Source organism: Ochlerotatus camptorhynchus, unplaced genomic scaffold (genome assembly GCF_037179485.1).
Source record: "Ochlerotatus camptorhynchus isolate MF236.1 unplaced genomic scaffold, CSIRO-AGI_Acam_v1.1 ptg000114l, whole genome shotgun sequence".
Classification (NCBI taxonomy): Eukaryota; Metazoa; Arthropoda; class Insecta; order Diptera; family Culicidae; genus Ochlerotatus; species Ochlerotatus camptorhynchus.
In genome coordinates this window covers 2304167-2320467 of record NW_027040604.1, presented here as the reverse complement: position 1 = coordinate 2320467, position 16301 = coordinate 2304167, and the positions used below count along the sequence as shown (strand labels likewise).

At 42.4% G+C, this 16301-nt stretch overlaps 1 protein-coding gene across 5 annotated transcripts in view; it reads right to left on the bottom strand.

The window, feature by feature from the left end:
• Nucleotides 1-16301, bottom strand: part of cnn (centrosomin) — a 106078-nt gene that overhangs the window by 64181 nt on the left and 25596 nt on the right. For 2 of the 5 annotated variants that reach the window (XM_065220036.1, XM_065220038.1), the window contains exon 2: nt 4075-4492. The exons of 1 other annotated variant lie outside the window; for it this stretch is intronic. In XM_065220036.1, coding sequence (XP_065076108.1) covers nt 4075-4160 — 86 coding nt within the window. In that variant the 5' untranslated portion in view covers nt 4161-4492. Of the gene's footprint in view, nt 1-4074; nt 4493-5747; nt 6066-16301 lie in introns of those variants that run through there. 2 more of the 5 variants (XM_065220037.1, XM_065220039.1) reach the window with 2 other exon arrangements.

The window sequence follows — 16301 nt, the reverse complement described above, 5'->3', positions numbered from 1 at the left end:
TGCTGTCGTACGTAGCTTAAAAAGCCATATACAAAATTCCGGAGAACTTCGAGATTAGGGCGTAATTGCTTTTCTAAACAATTACCAATTTACCAATTTCTCGCGAACTAAAGCTCAATCTAAAAAACTAACAACACAAACAGGTAGAGGAATGGTTCTTCTATCATTTAGTATAGTTTGTTTGCGAGATTGTTCTTTTATTCGCGAGAAATCGGCGATTAAACTGTTTGTTTACAAAAACAATTACGCCCAAATCTCAAAGTTCTCCGGAATTGGGTGTCCGAAATTTGAATCTTCCCAAAGACATGTGTCCGTAGTTTGAATTTTGGTAGCCCTAAATAATGTGTTACCATAAATTATACTAAGCATAACTTGTCAAAAGGACTTAAGTCGCATAAATAAACAAATCTATGTTTTGCTTCAACGGATTATAAAATACATGCTTTTCCTACGAGTTAATGAAATGATTTCGATACACCCTTTTATTGTCAACATGACTAAATTGTCAAAATGTGATAACATAAAAACTGCAGCTACGCTCACAATGAAACCACCGACAAACCGACATGAAACTTAAACTTAACTCTTGATCGAGAATCCATAGCGGCCGATTCAAATGTGCAGCGATCCCGTCTGTCAAAACCATTGAAATGTTTTATATAGAAAAAAATAATTTGTCCGAAATAGATTAGACACGAACAAACTCATCAATTTTGTACGCGTGTTCGTGGCTAAGATAAATATTTTCCCAGATCCCAGATTTGAAAAAAAAAATCATACTTATGACTCGTGGAGTCACAATTGTCACGCTCTGAGACTTGGAAGCATTTTAAGGGTTATAACAAATTACAGAACAACCTATAGAATCTTGCGGACAAACCCTGGAACTTTTAGTAAATTTTAAAAGAATTCAAAGTGTTGATTTCAAACAAATATTGAGAAGGATTCCCACACAGTTTTCGAAGGAGAAGTTCTGAGCAGAATTCCAGAATTATTCTGACATGAAGTCCTTAGAAATTGCTAGATGATTTTGGAGGGATTTCTGTGGAGAAGATTACAAGTTCTAGGGGAATTTACGTATTCTCGGCAACCTAAGCAGCGACGTTCTTTCTATAGCCTTTTTCTCTATGAAACGCACACATATGCAGTATTGGTTTGTTTACGATCTTTTGCTGCCAGCTGCTCTAACAATTTCAGTCGAAAGAATTGTCAAAAACTGTTTTGAAACGCTTTTACAAAGCTCCAATCTTCTCTAGTGAGAGCGAGTATTGTCGGCAACCAGTTTTTCTTCGGCAACCGTTCCATTTGAACTGCGTGTAAATCTGCTGTTCTATTATCGGCAACTCGAAATCAGCTACAATTTGTAGTGCGTGTGTTGCATTTCAAGAAAACCTTGCTAGATTGCTTTTTCTCAGTGGTAAAAATATAGTCAGATTGAAGCTGAAAGCATAAAGAATCGTTTGTATGCATTCAGCGAAGTGTTTTCGTAAGAAAATCCAGTGAAAATAATGTTTCAATTTGGGTTGCCGAAAATAGTCTGTCATGCCGAAGCCGTCATTTCCCCTATATTATATTGAAGGTTATTTAGAAGATTTCAAAAGGAGTTGTGAAAAACAAAACTTTTAGAAAAATTCCTACGTGATCCTGAGGAGATTTGTATGGGGTTCATGAGTAAAATGACAGAGAATTAAGATCAGAATTCATCAAGAAACAGACTTCTAAGAGTGTTCTGGCAATAATTTGCTGAAAATAAGAAACCAATTCTTTAAAATACTACAAACGGTTTCTAAATAAAATTTCGAAAGATTTCTGCTGTTTTGACTATTTAATTTTTTTTTAAAGATTTTCAAAGGAATCAAAGTCTCCGAATTGGTTCAAGAGAACTCTAAGAAGGATTCCAATTAAATTCTTAGAATGGGTTTCAAGGAAATTCCAAGAATAATTCAACGGTATTTATTACGCGGAGTGTTTTCTGGTTAATTTCCGAAGAATTCCATGATGATATCATATCATGAGAATTTTGAACAACAAAAAATTAAAACCCCCGAAAAGAATTATTTAGTTTCGATGTTTACAAATATTTGTTTCCAAAGTCCAGCATCTTCAATATTTTCTTTCAAGGACCATGCACTTTACATCTGGAATTGAAACGACGAAAATCAATTTGCAATATTGCTGAGTGATTAAATTCAAAAAACAATAAGACGGGAAACTGGAGAAAATTATGCAGTAAATTCAGATGGTAAAGCATCACTCAATTTTAATGGTTTATTCTGAAATTATTGTGTAAAAATGTGTTCCTATGGTATGGTTTCCCGGTTCTCTCGTCGAATTCCTGGGTTTTCCCGGTTACTTTTAAAATTCCCGGATATTTCCCGGTTCGCTGGCCACCCTGTAGGTATGTTTAAATATAAAGAAATATTATAGGGGAAATGTTGGCTTCGGCAATACCTTAACCTATTTTCGTCAGGGGGTAAATAACGTCCGTGAGAGCTCAATTTTGGTATGTGGATACATTGTGTTTCAGAGCATGTATTGGCCAAATTTGAGTGCTCTAGGACTTTGTGTGCCCCCTGACGATAATAGGTTAAGGTATTGCCGAAGTCAACATTTCCCCTAAAGGTTTTGTTTAGATGCGGCCACCCAGAGTCGTAACAGTTTGCTTCTGTACATATTTCCAGCGCAACAGACAGTATCCTTAAAACAGCAAAAAAGGTTATCTTCCATTTAATTCCACTAGGTAAAAAAGTCAAGATCATAGGTATAAAAATGAAACTACAATGTGTTGAATCGAAACCTACCTAACTAATAAAAAACAAAGATTTTCCCTAAAGGTTTTGTTAAAGGAGAAAAATCTATACAACTCTCTAATAAGGAAAATCCTCAAAGGCCCCTGTTTTATTTAGCATTCCGCTTAGCTACTTTAGCTTACTTAAATTTTTGGTTTTTATTAGTTAGGTAGGTTCCGATTCTTGAGTACTTAAGGGGTTAGATTTTGATAAGTTCTTTAGTGGGAATGACACTGATGAAGACTGAACATTGTTGTCGAAATACGTATCTGCCATGGATACCAAAATTAATTAAGTGGAATTAAATGGAAGATAACCTTTTTTGCTGTTTTATTTAGCATTCCGCTAACAACCCAATTTCTTTACTTCACACAGTATCCTTAAGTCTTGAGTGAAGATACGCCCTTCACTGCAAAACAAACACCGGTGTATCTGATCTGACGCATGTGAAAACCGATCTGTCAAATCGACGAATCATGCAGGGTGTATGTAAAAATCAAAATGCGATACCGACGAATCAATATTGGTGAGTAGCAAACAACGAAAAGGTGTATCATTTTGTTTTATCCGTGTTTGCAAAAACTCAACATTTTTCATAATTCTCTTAAACGTCATCCCTTTATCCAACTAATAGCAGATACAGATAGAAAAAAGCATCAACTTTTAAATAGGATTTCATAATCTCATATGGACATTGCTATTCAATGTTTCCAATTTCCTTTCAAATGTTACATACGTCCCTTTCAAAAGTTATGCTTGATATGTTCGTTTTTTGCAGGACATGCCATAAGTGTCCGAAATATGAATCATAACGGTATGCTGTAATTTAACACAGTTCCAAAGGAAATATTGCGAACCGAAAGATATATTTATGCAAACCTCTTTAAAACAGATCACCCTACCTACTCAGCTAAGAGATGAACTAGCCTCAGGCTAAAAATCTCTATAATAAAGAAAAAAAAAAAAAAAAAAAAACCTACTCAGCCCCACTGACTGGATTGCCAAATATTTAAAAACTCTTCCTCCCAGAATAGAAATACCAACGTAATCCGTAGTACGCTAATGGATCCATCAAATTTTGATGGCTGACTAGAGAGTGAGAGATAATAAATTTTATTGGCGCTTCCGCATCGTTTGCCTGGCCGGCCACCCCAACCAGCTGCATCGGAATGAACCCATCATCTAACATCGTACTACCACCACTTAACAAAGTCCAATGTCGGTACGCACGTAGGTAGCCGAGGGATGATGAAAAACGGTGCGAAGAATGTGAGAACCAGCTTACCCGAATCCGAATCCGAACGCTGATCGCCGGTTGGGCGTACTGGCCGCCGCCGCCCGATTGGGATTGTATTTGAAAATTCCGGACATGATCCCTCATTTGTGGTAGATCGGAAGACAGAGGCTGCTCCCTCCTATATGGACACGTGGGTTCTGCGCTGCACGACGCCGCCGATGATTCACTTATCAAAACAAATCGTATAAACCAGCGCTTGCTGCGATGATGATTCTGTTTCACTGTTCACTTTCACACTTTTCCGTCCATTTTTTTTCTGATGGAAATGAACTAGATTTGCGACGTAGTTTTATTTTTCACAATCTTGGCACGTGCCTAGCTCTCGCAGAGTAATTATTTAGCGGGTTTTTTTTGGCACTGATTTTTCACAACTTATGTTATTTTCTGCTGCTCACAAACACGCCTGCTATTTGTAAATAAAAGCATTTAAAATCTTTGCTACGGTGGATGGTGTGCGAAAATAATTTGACGTTTTCCCAAAAATAGACCTATAATATTGGCATAAATTCCAATTAAGAGTCAAGATTATTTGTTTTTGCGTGGAAATCCAAGGAGATCGTAACAGACTACGCCTACGGGTGTAACCTTCAATGTGTAAGCTATAAATAAACGGTTGTTCGATTCCAGCGTTTAGTAGCGATCCTTGAAGCGATTGTTTTGAGTGAAAATTTTCTCACATCAAAATTGGCAGCGCTTCACATAAACGAAACCGACCGGTCATGTCGTTAGGTACCTAAAATTTGGTTGTGGTGGATAGAAAGCAGATGTGAATGTGGAAATCCGTTGGGATTTCCGGACAAAATCTCAGTCCAAACATTGTTGACGCCCTTTGTTGTTGACAGGTAGTATGTATTGGCGCTAGATGAACTGTTTCTTGTTTATCAATGACACTCTACAGGTACTCTTGAAGTATTTCGTTACAAATTCTATGCTTCTAGGACTGACTTGACAGTTGAGATATCGATAATTTCACTGTCTCGATCGTCTAGAACGCAAATTCCGATAATGTTATTTATATGAATGATTTACTTGACTAGCACGCGCAAAAAATATACAAACAAATTTCGCCTCGCCAGCACGTCTGTGCTTCTGCACGAATCAAGTATGTAATGCAGAAGGTCTGAGCTGAACGAGTGTATAAATATTTACATTTGCGGTCGAACATGCGGATCCGTTGTTTGCACACATAGAAAAGGATATTTGTAACAAATTTAAAACCAAAAAAAAAAAAACACGCCTCTACAGAAATTAATCAAATCAAAACTTGCTGCATTGTGACAGATTGCACGGAAAGATCTAGTCATCGGTGAAATCGTAGCTGCTGACGGGAGGAAATCCCACACGTCTCACCCGTCAGGCCTACTGCTCTTGCTATATGGAAATAGTAAACAAAGATAAACAACGAGCACTAATGCACTCGTGATTATTGCCAAATCCCATCATCTTTCACCATCCGTTCTGTTTGCACGCACGCACTTACGCACGCATAGCACATCCGACGGGGCAAAGCAACGGATCACACTACACCTACGGTGGTACCGAGATCGGGAGCATAAACGGTTGTTATGAAACTGCTTCCCAGGTTTGAATTGATTTACGGTTTGATGCAAGGGAAAAATACAAGGTGCAGCAGCACCACGGATCCACGGATGATGACTTACGGTTTTCACGCTAATTAGCGGCGGCCATTCCAACCAGGAGGAAATGACACGAATCTGGTTCGTTTCCTTCGCAACTCCGGTCCGAAATAAGAAAAAGCGCACGCAGGGATGATGTCTCTCGGTAGGCGACTTCAAAGAATTTCACGTGTCGTCGTCGTCGTCGTTGCGAGATGGACAAGAGACTTTACGAAAAATTGCTGTACGTCAAAGGCGTAGGTACTGGCTGAGTATGATTATTTATAGAACGTCACATGTGTCAAATGGAGAACGGAGTTGGAAAAGCAACGAGACTGTCCGGTCAAGCGATTTGTTTACGGGACAACCGCTGTCATAGCAACGAACGTCCGCTGTTTGCTTGGATTGCAATATCGTCGTCATCATCATTAACATCATCATGGTGCACTTGCTCCTTGGCACAACGAAACGTGCGACGGCATGCGCAAGATTTACGATGTCTCGCATCGGATTTCAGATTTCATTCAGATCGGAAAACGCTCTAGATATAGATGAGCAACAAGTGTATCCGAGTGCTGCATTTCTGTAGGACGCCACGTGGTGTCAGCCAACCAGGGTTGAAGCAGTCAACTCCAGATGGAAACGGTAAATATGACATTGTAAACGAAATAATCTTTATTAAACTGCAGAAGATGACTTCAGCAAATGAAAGATACACAAACGATCTACACGCGATAAGCGTTAAATTCATGAGGGGCACGTTTTCGCGCTTAGTTTCAGTTTTTTCCCTCTATGTGAAACGCTCGGCCATGTTCGGTTGAGATAAAATTAAATTGTATATTTAGTCTGTGAGAAAGAGACGCATTAGTGTCTGCCGTGCCGGTGGCGGCGGCCTACGATTGCACTTGCAATCCCAAAGACTGCAGCAGTGGCATCTACGGTACGGGCAGCGTATATGTCTCTATTAGAAATTAGTGCACCAGACTCACAAATTCAGTTTTATCGAATTACCCACCAAGTGGCTTGAGGAGAGCGAGCGGATAGAAAGAACCAGAAGAATGACTCTCGATCGCGTCGTCGTCATCGCAGCAAGCACCAACTGGCGGCACTTGGGCGAATCTCGAAATGGAGCACTCGATTTATGTGCGATCTGTTGTCGGTGGATGGTTCTCGATTGCGATTGCAGCAGCAAAGGTGACGATGGATCCAAGTAGGCTCGGTAGAGTGCGGTTTAAGAGAACCGGAACTTATTTAGGTCGGATTCTGGGTACTTTGGCCCCTTTGGAAACCCGGACCCGATTACCAAAATAGCAACTGTCTACTGTGATTGAAAAGAACTGCCACCGTGATTGAAATTACTCATCCGATGATCCGATCGTCGCCAACGAATTGAACCAAAAACAAGAACGAATCTTCTGGAATTCTACGCCAGTGCAGTGCATCCCCAAAATAGAACCACTCAAGCGCCCGAACTGTTACAAAAGCAAACAAGCGCAATCTTTGAGCAAATTTCGAGCACACATTTCGATGATCGACACTCAATGTTGCTTTCGATTTGCTTACGCAACAGCCGCAAACACTTCTGGAAATGTTAAGAGAGCGCGATAAGAAGTTCAAAGTGGAGGACCCGGGAAAGCATTTTTATAAGAAGCTAAGTGCTTATCGCCATAAAAATATGAAAATTTTGAAACTAAAGATTTGGGCATGTGGTCGCGAGTTTTGCGGTGGCTTACTGACTGGACGTGCCAGCAATAACAATTAGCAGTTCACCCACGCACGGTCATGTTTTGCTCAACAATTCTTCAACCATCGCCATTTATTTATTCACAATTGAACATTTACAAGAGGGCGGGCCCGCAAATATCGCCAATATTCATATCCATTGATACCTTCAGAGTGCGCTTCCAGAGTTTTATTTTTATCCTCTGGCGGTGTTGGAAGTGTCGAACATTTGTTTCATTTTTCGGTTGATTTGTGAATGACCCCCTACACCACGTGCCGAAGGCACGCATTCCGCATTCACCGGGCGTGAATTCGAACACAGTAAGCGTAGAGTACCTAAAGGGCGAAATGCGAGCGCCACTTTGTATCACTCATTCGGTGCATCACCATAGCAGGCGAGGTTTATTACGTCTGGTCTGGATGTGGGAAATTTGATCTAGTTTACTTTGTATATTAAGGTATGCTTGCAAAATTAGTGTTCTAATTAGATGGAACATGTTTTCACTTCAAAAGGATGACTTAGTTATTCAGGGATAACTATAAGACACTTTTTGGAGGAAGGAAATCTCCGGATTTGATTCCTCAACCTACCTTCTAACTAGTAAAGACAAAGTCAATCGAGCAGGGCCTATCTTCGTAACATAGCATAGTCGACCAGGAATGTAATCTACCTGAGCATAATTAATAGCTCCAAAACAAAGCATTTCTGAGACTTGCTGTCGTCAGCAAAATTTCTTATTGTGATGAGGACCATCTTTTGACAGAAACGGATAATTTGAAACCAAGCGGTATTCAACACTGCACACCATAATCTGTGCTGAAGACTGTTCCAAGTGCTGTGCCGAACGAGTCGAAGTGTACCAATCAAGGTGTCATGAGTTTAGCAACCCTGAAGTTATAATGACTTTTGTGATTACCAACTTCTTTGACAGTTTATGGCAAACACTAAGCTCTCACTGTAAGCCATCCAATCTATACGGTGTTCAAGCAAATTCAACCTGTCCAAAAGAAACGTAAGCAGAAACGAAGGTTTCACCTGATTGATCGTGGACGAAATATCCTCCAGCTGCCTGTTAAATGCTCCCCTAAAAAAATCAAAACTAGAACTCGAACAGGTGTTCCCTAGAAACAACATCCTGGAACCAGCTCATCTGATCGAATCAGAAGTACGTGACCTCGAAGACCCATCACCCAAGCCTAGCGTATCGTTGATTACGATGTCTCCTACTCAAGGGGCAAGACAACTTAGATATATTGGAAAGTATCATCAATAATACCTAAATATCAAGTAATTTCAAAAACTTATATATGTAAACGATAAAGTTTTTAGTGCTGAACAATGCTTTCTCTACGGATACTATTGTGTTTAAGTCTAAGTCAAGAAAATGAAAATATCAAAACATATTTTAGTATATTCAGCCATGGTGTCCCATCCCCTATCCTCAGATTCTGATTCTATTTGAATCGTTATCATAATTAATTTAGAATGCCTGTCATGATTGAGGTTTTGTCATACGTCCCTTGGAATTTTTGTTACATACGGGGAATGCTCATCGAGATTCGTTTGGATCATCAAAATAATTTGAAACCAGCTCAAATTCCGCGGAAATTATCTACAATACTCCAGTGGAGTTTTTCTCAAAATTCCAAAGATGTTTGAACGTTAGGATGCGCCTAAGAATTTTCTCCTCACAATTCCAAAATCTCATCTGAAATTCTGTGTCAGAACTATATGCGAATTCTACTCATGATTCCTACTTCTATTCCCTAGAAACCCGGCACGAATGTTACGGTGATTGTAAATAATAATAAATCCCTAGAAGCTCCCCAGCGTTCCCAAAGTAGTTACCTTGGAATGCTATAGCAAAAAAAATATTTTTTTTAAGTTTCATCTCAAAGTCAATGGCATGTAATATCAAAATATACCGTACAACACAAGGGGTAGGTCACTCAGGACAGTGTGCCAAAAACACATATGGGCACACTCATTGGAACTGTTTGGCACTCATGGTACATATTTTTTATGATCTCTAAGTAACTGGCATCACTGTACTATTTCAGTGCCTGCGGATATGTCAAAATTTGATTGCCGTGGTCCGCAACAAGAACAAGGGAAGATACCGACATCACCACGACGACCGGGTTTTTCGATTCCCAAGCACACTTTCGTCGCTATTGTTGCTGCTGCTGCTGCCGCGTCTGACGGTTACTTTTGCTCGGTGAATTGTATGGACTGGTGGCGACACCAACGCAACTGCTGCTACTGGACGGATAGTGCTGAAGTTTCCCTTCTGGTCGTTCCATCCTGCAGTCGTCAGCAGCAGCACCACCACCGCCATCCTCATCCTTATCACCACCAGCAGTATCTTACTATCTTCTGTATCACAATTGTTTTCTAAAGACAAATATCATCATCCAGCATCTCGTCGTGAGTTTTCAGGCTCGCTGTTTGCTGGTGGATCATACGGCACCAGTTTTGTGCTTGACTAGAGGATCCAGCATACAGGATAATAACATACAGGATAAAGCTCGTCGGAAAACGGGGAAATGTGCACCTAGGATCTGGTCGATGGCAAGTGTACCTACCGAGAGTATCACGATGGCTCAGGTTCATACAAACATCCGAGCTTATCATATGGCAAACTGCGACGATATTCGATAATTCTACAACGGATGCTACACGGAAATCGTGGTGATGGATCCGTTCAGTCTGGAAGTGCTATTTTACCTAAGCTCGAAGGTTAATCCGGATTGGATTTCTGCCTTGAGACCGTCTAAGCGTACGGATGATGTTGTGATGGAAATCACCACTACGGGGACCGTGAAAGTTTGGGCGTTGATTGGTATATTTTCATTCTGAAGCGATCTACGAAAATGAATCGTAGCAGATCCGTTGTCTCAATGTTCACAAAATCAACGCATAGTACTGTGCAAAATATTGGTAATATTGGCGATAATAAAGATTTCCATCAATTGGGAGAAGGATTCCCCCTTCCTGAATTACGTGTTGTTGAATACAGGCGAGAAACCACTGTTCTGTCCTCCAACTATGAAATTGGTTACGTCGAATCGGAGCGGAAAAACGCAAAATTATCTCCTGAGAGATGATTCCGAAGGGTTCATCAATATTTGGGCCGTACCGAACATTACTTTGGAGTAGATTAAAGTAATTAAAAATGAGAAGAGACTGCCTGCAAGTAAGTACCTATGGAAGCTGATTCCATAAAATATATTTTCCTAAATGATTCGCACAGCTCTTGAATCGACCAACTGTGCCAGTTTGGAAGAGGCGTGGAACAAAATGAATCTACTAGCACTACCCTGCATCTCGTCGGGGTCCATGAAAGAATCATCCATGTGGGCATGCTCATCGTCATCTTCACCATCGAAAGGCTGTGCGGCGAAGTCTGGCTGGAGAAGATATTCGCATCTACGTAGTACGTCATCCATTCCGTCTTCAGTAGCTCCTTGATGGTGATCCAAGTTTTAGAATTCTTCTCCAAAAACGAAAGCAACAGTCTCCAATTCTTCGCTGATTTCTTGTGGAATGATCAGTTCGGATTGCAGGACTTCCTTCAACGTCCACTAATAGATTCTCGAAGAACATCAACACGTGCAATATTCCTATCGCTCACTTTCGGCAAGCAGAACAAAACATTTGAACTGTCAAAATACCGGGTTGCCAAACATACAATTATTCACAAACAAACTCAGTTCGATGACTGGTACTCTCGGCACAGCGCGGCACACTGAGAAAAATGTTGGCGCTAAATAAGTGTGTAGAGTGAGTGAAATGTTTACGCCAGGGTTGCAGAATCAATAAGTTAAAGAAAGCCATTCTTTACTTCATGAAATACTTGCTCTTTTTGATGCATATTTTCCATTAGTTATTTGGACTTTCTTATGATTTACTGATTTATCAATAGTTCAAATCGTCTTCCCTACTCCAATCCAGATGGAATGAGCATGCAGCTGTGGAATAGTTCTAGCGACGTTCTATCACTACCGTACTCTAGTGGGACTATCTACCTACCCTCTTCAGACCTTTCTCTAGCTAATACATTATCATACTAAAGCTTCATGTTAGATAGCATTTCCAACCAACTCTGAAAATCGTAAACTTCAAGTATGAAGTAACATAAAAACACTTTGAATGTTGGTATTTATGTCAGAATTCCGTTCGAGATTATGTCCGGATTTCCTTGGAGTTCAACATGAAGGTGGTGTTAGCTTGCGTGGGCCAGCTAGCGGTCTCAACAAATTGACGTTTAAATCTTTGACCTATCCTAATCCTATTCTCCTATTCATAATCCTGGTCCTTTCTCACAACTCTCACATTTTACCCGTACTCACACAGTGTACAATGGCTGGCAAATGACTGGAATAATGCGTACCACCGGTACTTTGCGTACTTGAAGGTTATAAAATAGACCCGTCACGCAAGTAAAAGTGGTCCTTAGCCTCTTGCCCAGTAACTCCTATCCCTTCCACCCCACGGCACCGGCTGGGGTACGAGTAACCTTAGGGAAGATCCGCTAACCAACCCCGGTGGGAACGTTGGTCGTATGCTGACAGGGAAAGGGGAGCTGCATCCTTTTCGGAGGATGTGGCTTACAAAACCCGAGCGTCTGTTCTCCATGTTAGGGGCGGCTCAAACAGCGTCTGACTGGCATCCAGCGGCTGAATACTAAATGCTTCTCCCCGAAAGCTATACCCTAGATGGCAGTCCCATCACGGCGGATAGGAGACCTTAGGCCAACCACCTAATGTCTCCGAAACCTTCAAATTGTTACAGAAACCTATAGTGAAAGATTACGAACTGATTTGATGGCAACGACTTTTAGCTCTAAACAACGGATAAGAATTGGAACATGGAATGTTCTGACGCTAGCCCAACAGGGTAAACTGGCACAACTCGCCAGTGAGGCCCGCCGTATGAAGCTAGAAATCCTGAAGTCCGCTGGCCGAACTTTGGAGAACACAAGCTGCCTTCGGGACAGGTACTTTTATATTCTGGTATGCGAGGTGAAAAAAGGTTCGCGACATCGTGGAGTTGGCTTTCTGCTTAGCGCCCAATCACAGGCTGCGCTCATCAAGTGGGAACCTATCAATGAGAGAATAATCGTTGCCAGATTCAGAACACGGGTCCGAAACCTTACCATAATCCAATGTTATGCGCCAACCGATGCTACCGAATTGCAGGACAAAGAGAACTTTTACAGTCAACTGAATGCTGTCGTGGATAAGACTCCAAGAGGTGATATCAAGATCTACACAGGAGACTTCAAGAAGATCGAAGATCGGCTCCGACAACTCGGACTATGAGCGCATTATGGAAGCGAGAACGGCGAGCTGCTTGCAGAGTTTTGTGGCAACAACGACATGGTGATCGGGGGTTCGCTCTTCCCCCATCGCCCAGTGCATAAAGTCACATGGGTCTCCCGTGATGGATATACAGAGAACCAATTCGACCACATCTGCATCAGCCGAAAATGGAGACGGAGCCTTCTTGATGTTCGGAATAAACGCAGCGCTGACATCGCGTCTGACCATTACCTCCTGGTCGGTGAGATCCGCCTACGCATTGCGCGGGTTCAACGGTGGGAGGAGAGACTCAGGCGGCGATTCAACACACGCCGACTGGAAGACCCAGCAGTGAAGAAATCGTTCGTCGAGGAACTCGAGGCTCGCGCAGCTAATATTCCGGAAGGTGGCAGCGTAGAAGAACAGTGGACGAGCATCAAGAATGCCTTTATTGAAACAAGTGAGAACGACCTGGGTGAGCTGCGCACTCAGAGGAAGGAGTGGATCACCGATGAAACCTGGAGGAAGACCGAGGAGCGGAGAGAAGCAAAAGCCGCGATAGAGCGAGCAAGGACCCGAGGAGCCAAGAACGAGACCCGTCAGCGGTATTCGGCTCTAGAGAGGGAAGTTAAGCGTGGGACCAGCGAGCGTGGGTGGACTCCCTGGCTGATGAAGGGGAGAAAGCCGCAGCAACTGGTGATATCCACCTCCTCTATGATGTTTCACGACGCCTGAGCGTTGAAACGTTGGTTTGAGCACTTTGAACAACTTCTCGAAGTTTCAACGGTCAACCAACCATCAACATCTCGGCATGATCCGCCAAGGGTGAGGCGCGTTACTCACGTCAACACTGAAGCTCCATCATTGCAGGAGATAGAAGCAGCCATCCGAAGTATGAAGTCCAACAAAGCCCGGGGGGTCGATCGCATATCAGCAGAGATGCTCAAAGCTGACCCCATGCTATCCTCACAAATGTTGCATCAACTATTCGTCAATATCTGGGACACCACGACTTTCCCGGCCGACTGGATGCAGGGCGTCTTGGTAAAAGTCCCCAAGAAGGGGGATCCAACTGTATGCGACAACTGGCGAGGCATCATGTTACTGTGTATTGTTTTCAAAGTTCTGTGTAAAGTTATCCTCAATCGGATACAGGAGAAGATCGACGCGACTCTCCGACGACAGCAGGCAGGATTCCGTGCTGGAAGATCCTTTGTGGACCATATTTTCACGCTCCGCATCATCCTGGAGCAGGTCAATGAGTTCCAAGAGTCCCTGTACTTGGTATTTATTGACTACGAAAAAGCTTTCGACCGACTAAACCACGAAAACTTGAGGGACGCTCTGAGACGCAAGGGAGTCCCTGATAAGATCGTCAACCTCAGCTACTGTTTCTCATCGTAATTGGAGCCGTTGACCGTGTATCGAACCGTGGGTTGCTGTGGCACTACTATGGAGCATCTAAACGACTTCGATTTGGCTGATGATGTTGCGTTATTAGCACAACGGCGCTCTGACATGCAGAGTAAGCTCGACGACCTTGTGGAACGCTCCTCTGAAGCAGGTCTAACCATCAACGTCAACAAGACCAAATCGTTGGATGTCAACACGGAAAACCGTTCCAATTTCACAGTAGCTGGGCAGGCCGTGGAGAAAGTCGAAAGCTTCCAATATCTTGGCAGCCAGCGTTGGACGGCGGCATCAAGAGCAACATAGGTGCACGGATTAAGAAGGCGAGGGCTGCTTTTGCCAGTTTGCGAAATGTATGGAGAGCGAATCAAATCAGTCGACGCACCAAAATCCGAATTTTTAACTCGAACGTGAAGTCTGTGCTGTTATACGCCAGTGAAACATGGTGTGTATCAGCGGAGAACACTCAGAAGCTGCAGGTGTTTATCAACCGATGCCTGCGGTACATAATTCGTGCCTGGTGGCCCCACAATTTGATCTCAAATTCCGAGCTTCATCGTTTGTGCCATCAGAAGCCGATAGAGACAGAAATTCGCGAACGGAAGTGGAGTAGGGTCGGCCACACACTACGACGAAATATGCAAGCAAGTACTGGACTGGAATCCAGCAGGACATCGCAGCAGAGACAGACCCAGAGGCTCGTGGCGGCGGAGCCTGAACAGTGAAATTAAGAACGTTGACCGAAATTTGACTTGTGCACATGTCAAGGCCAAAGCTAGTAATCGCCCAGGATGGAAATCTTTCACAAAGGCCCTTTGCATCCCTGGAGGTGCGCACGATGGTTAAGTAAGTAACACAGTTTACAATCGAGACAATCTCACACATTTGCGATTCGCGATCCGATTCTAACGAACTGCAACCGTAAATGCCCGGATGCAGCCACCGTATCTCCTCATCATGCGTGTGCTTCCTAAGGCCGCAGATCTTACACCGCTCCCGCGGAACGTTACCCATAGGCTCTAGAACACATGCAGTGCCCTTCGACGGTGCAGGTATCCCGAAGCGTCAATGATACGCGATGATTCCTCGCTGAAACCCTTTTCTCGAACAGCCGTAGCAGCTGAGTCTGGCGCACTAGATGTGACCACGGTCCGAATCGAAGAGACCTTACTCCTTATTTTTTTTTACTTTTCACTCCAACCTCCCTTTTTATGGCACATACCTGTTGGTCCATTTTAATTCACTCCAACCTCTGATGAAAATCCAGCACCAATGTGTTTCCCGCTGTCACTCTGACTGAAATATTCTGGCTCGGTCGGTGAGATTAAAGCCCTCTAGTTAAAGTATGGACGACTGTCATCACAAAACAGAAAAAAAGCTGTCCCAATCGAGCAAAGCGGTGCATTTTGACGGTTCGATTGGAACAACTTTTGACAGACGTCCATACTTTTACTGTATTAGGGCTTAAGGTGAGATGGGTTTAAATGTTCCAGGATATATTTCATCCGTTCATCTCATCAGATTTCTTACAAAAACGTTCTAGCTCTACAAATTAACAAAAGTTACAATTTTTCTTAGTGAAAATAAAATCAAGACTCTTTTCCGGTTTTTCTAGAAATAGTTAGTTGATGATCCATGTAATTTTGTTTAAAAAAAAAATACTCTTGCTTTTTAAGTTCATCACATCTAAGTGCAGTTGTAGGAAATGTCACTCCACAGGCAAATGTAAAACTGACCCTGACTGCATTCCATAACTGGTAGTTGACCTACAATGTTTACACATGTAGATCATCCAAGCCGTGATCTGAATCTACCTAAACAAATGCAGACGATCGACCGATCAATCATTATCATAAAATTCGACAGTGAGCATGCATAAGGGCCAATACGCGATGATCGATTCTCTTCATCGATTTTCTCTTTGCATTGCTACAGCTAAGCGAAACAATTTTCTAGAATTTGTTCAATGCAGAGTATTAACAGGTTGTATTGGCTATCAAAAGCAACATCAAACGCACCGAGAAACGTTAAATCTAGCGAGTTATTAACAAAAGAGAAAATCGACGAAGAGAATCGATCATCGCGTATAGGCCCTTATGCATGCTCACTGTCGAATTGTTTATTATAATAGGAATCGAGTAGAACACATAACCCAACGGTTGC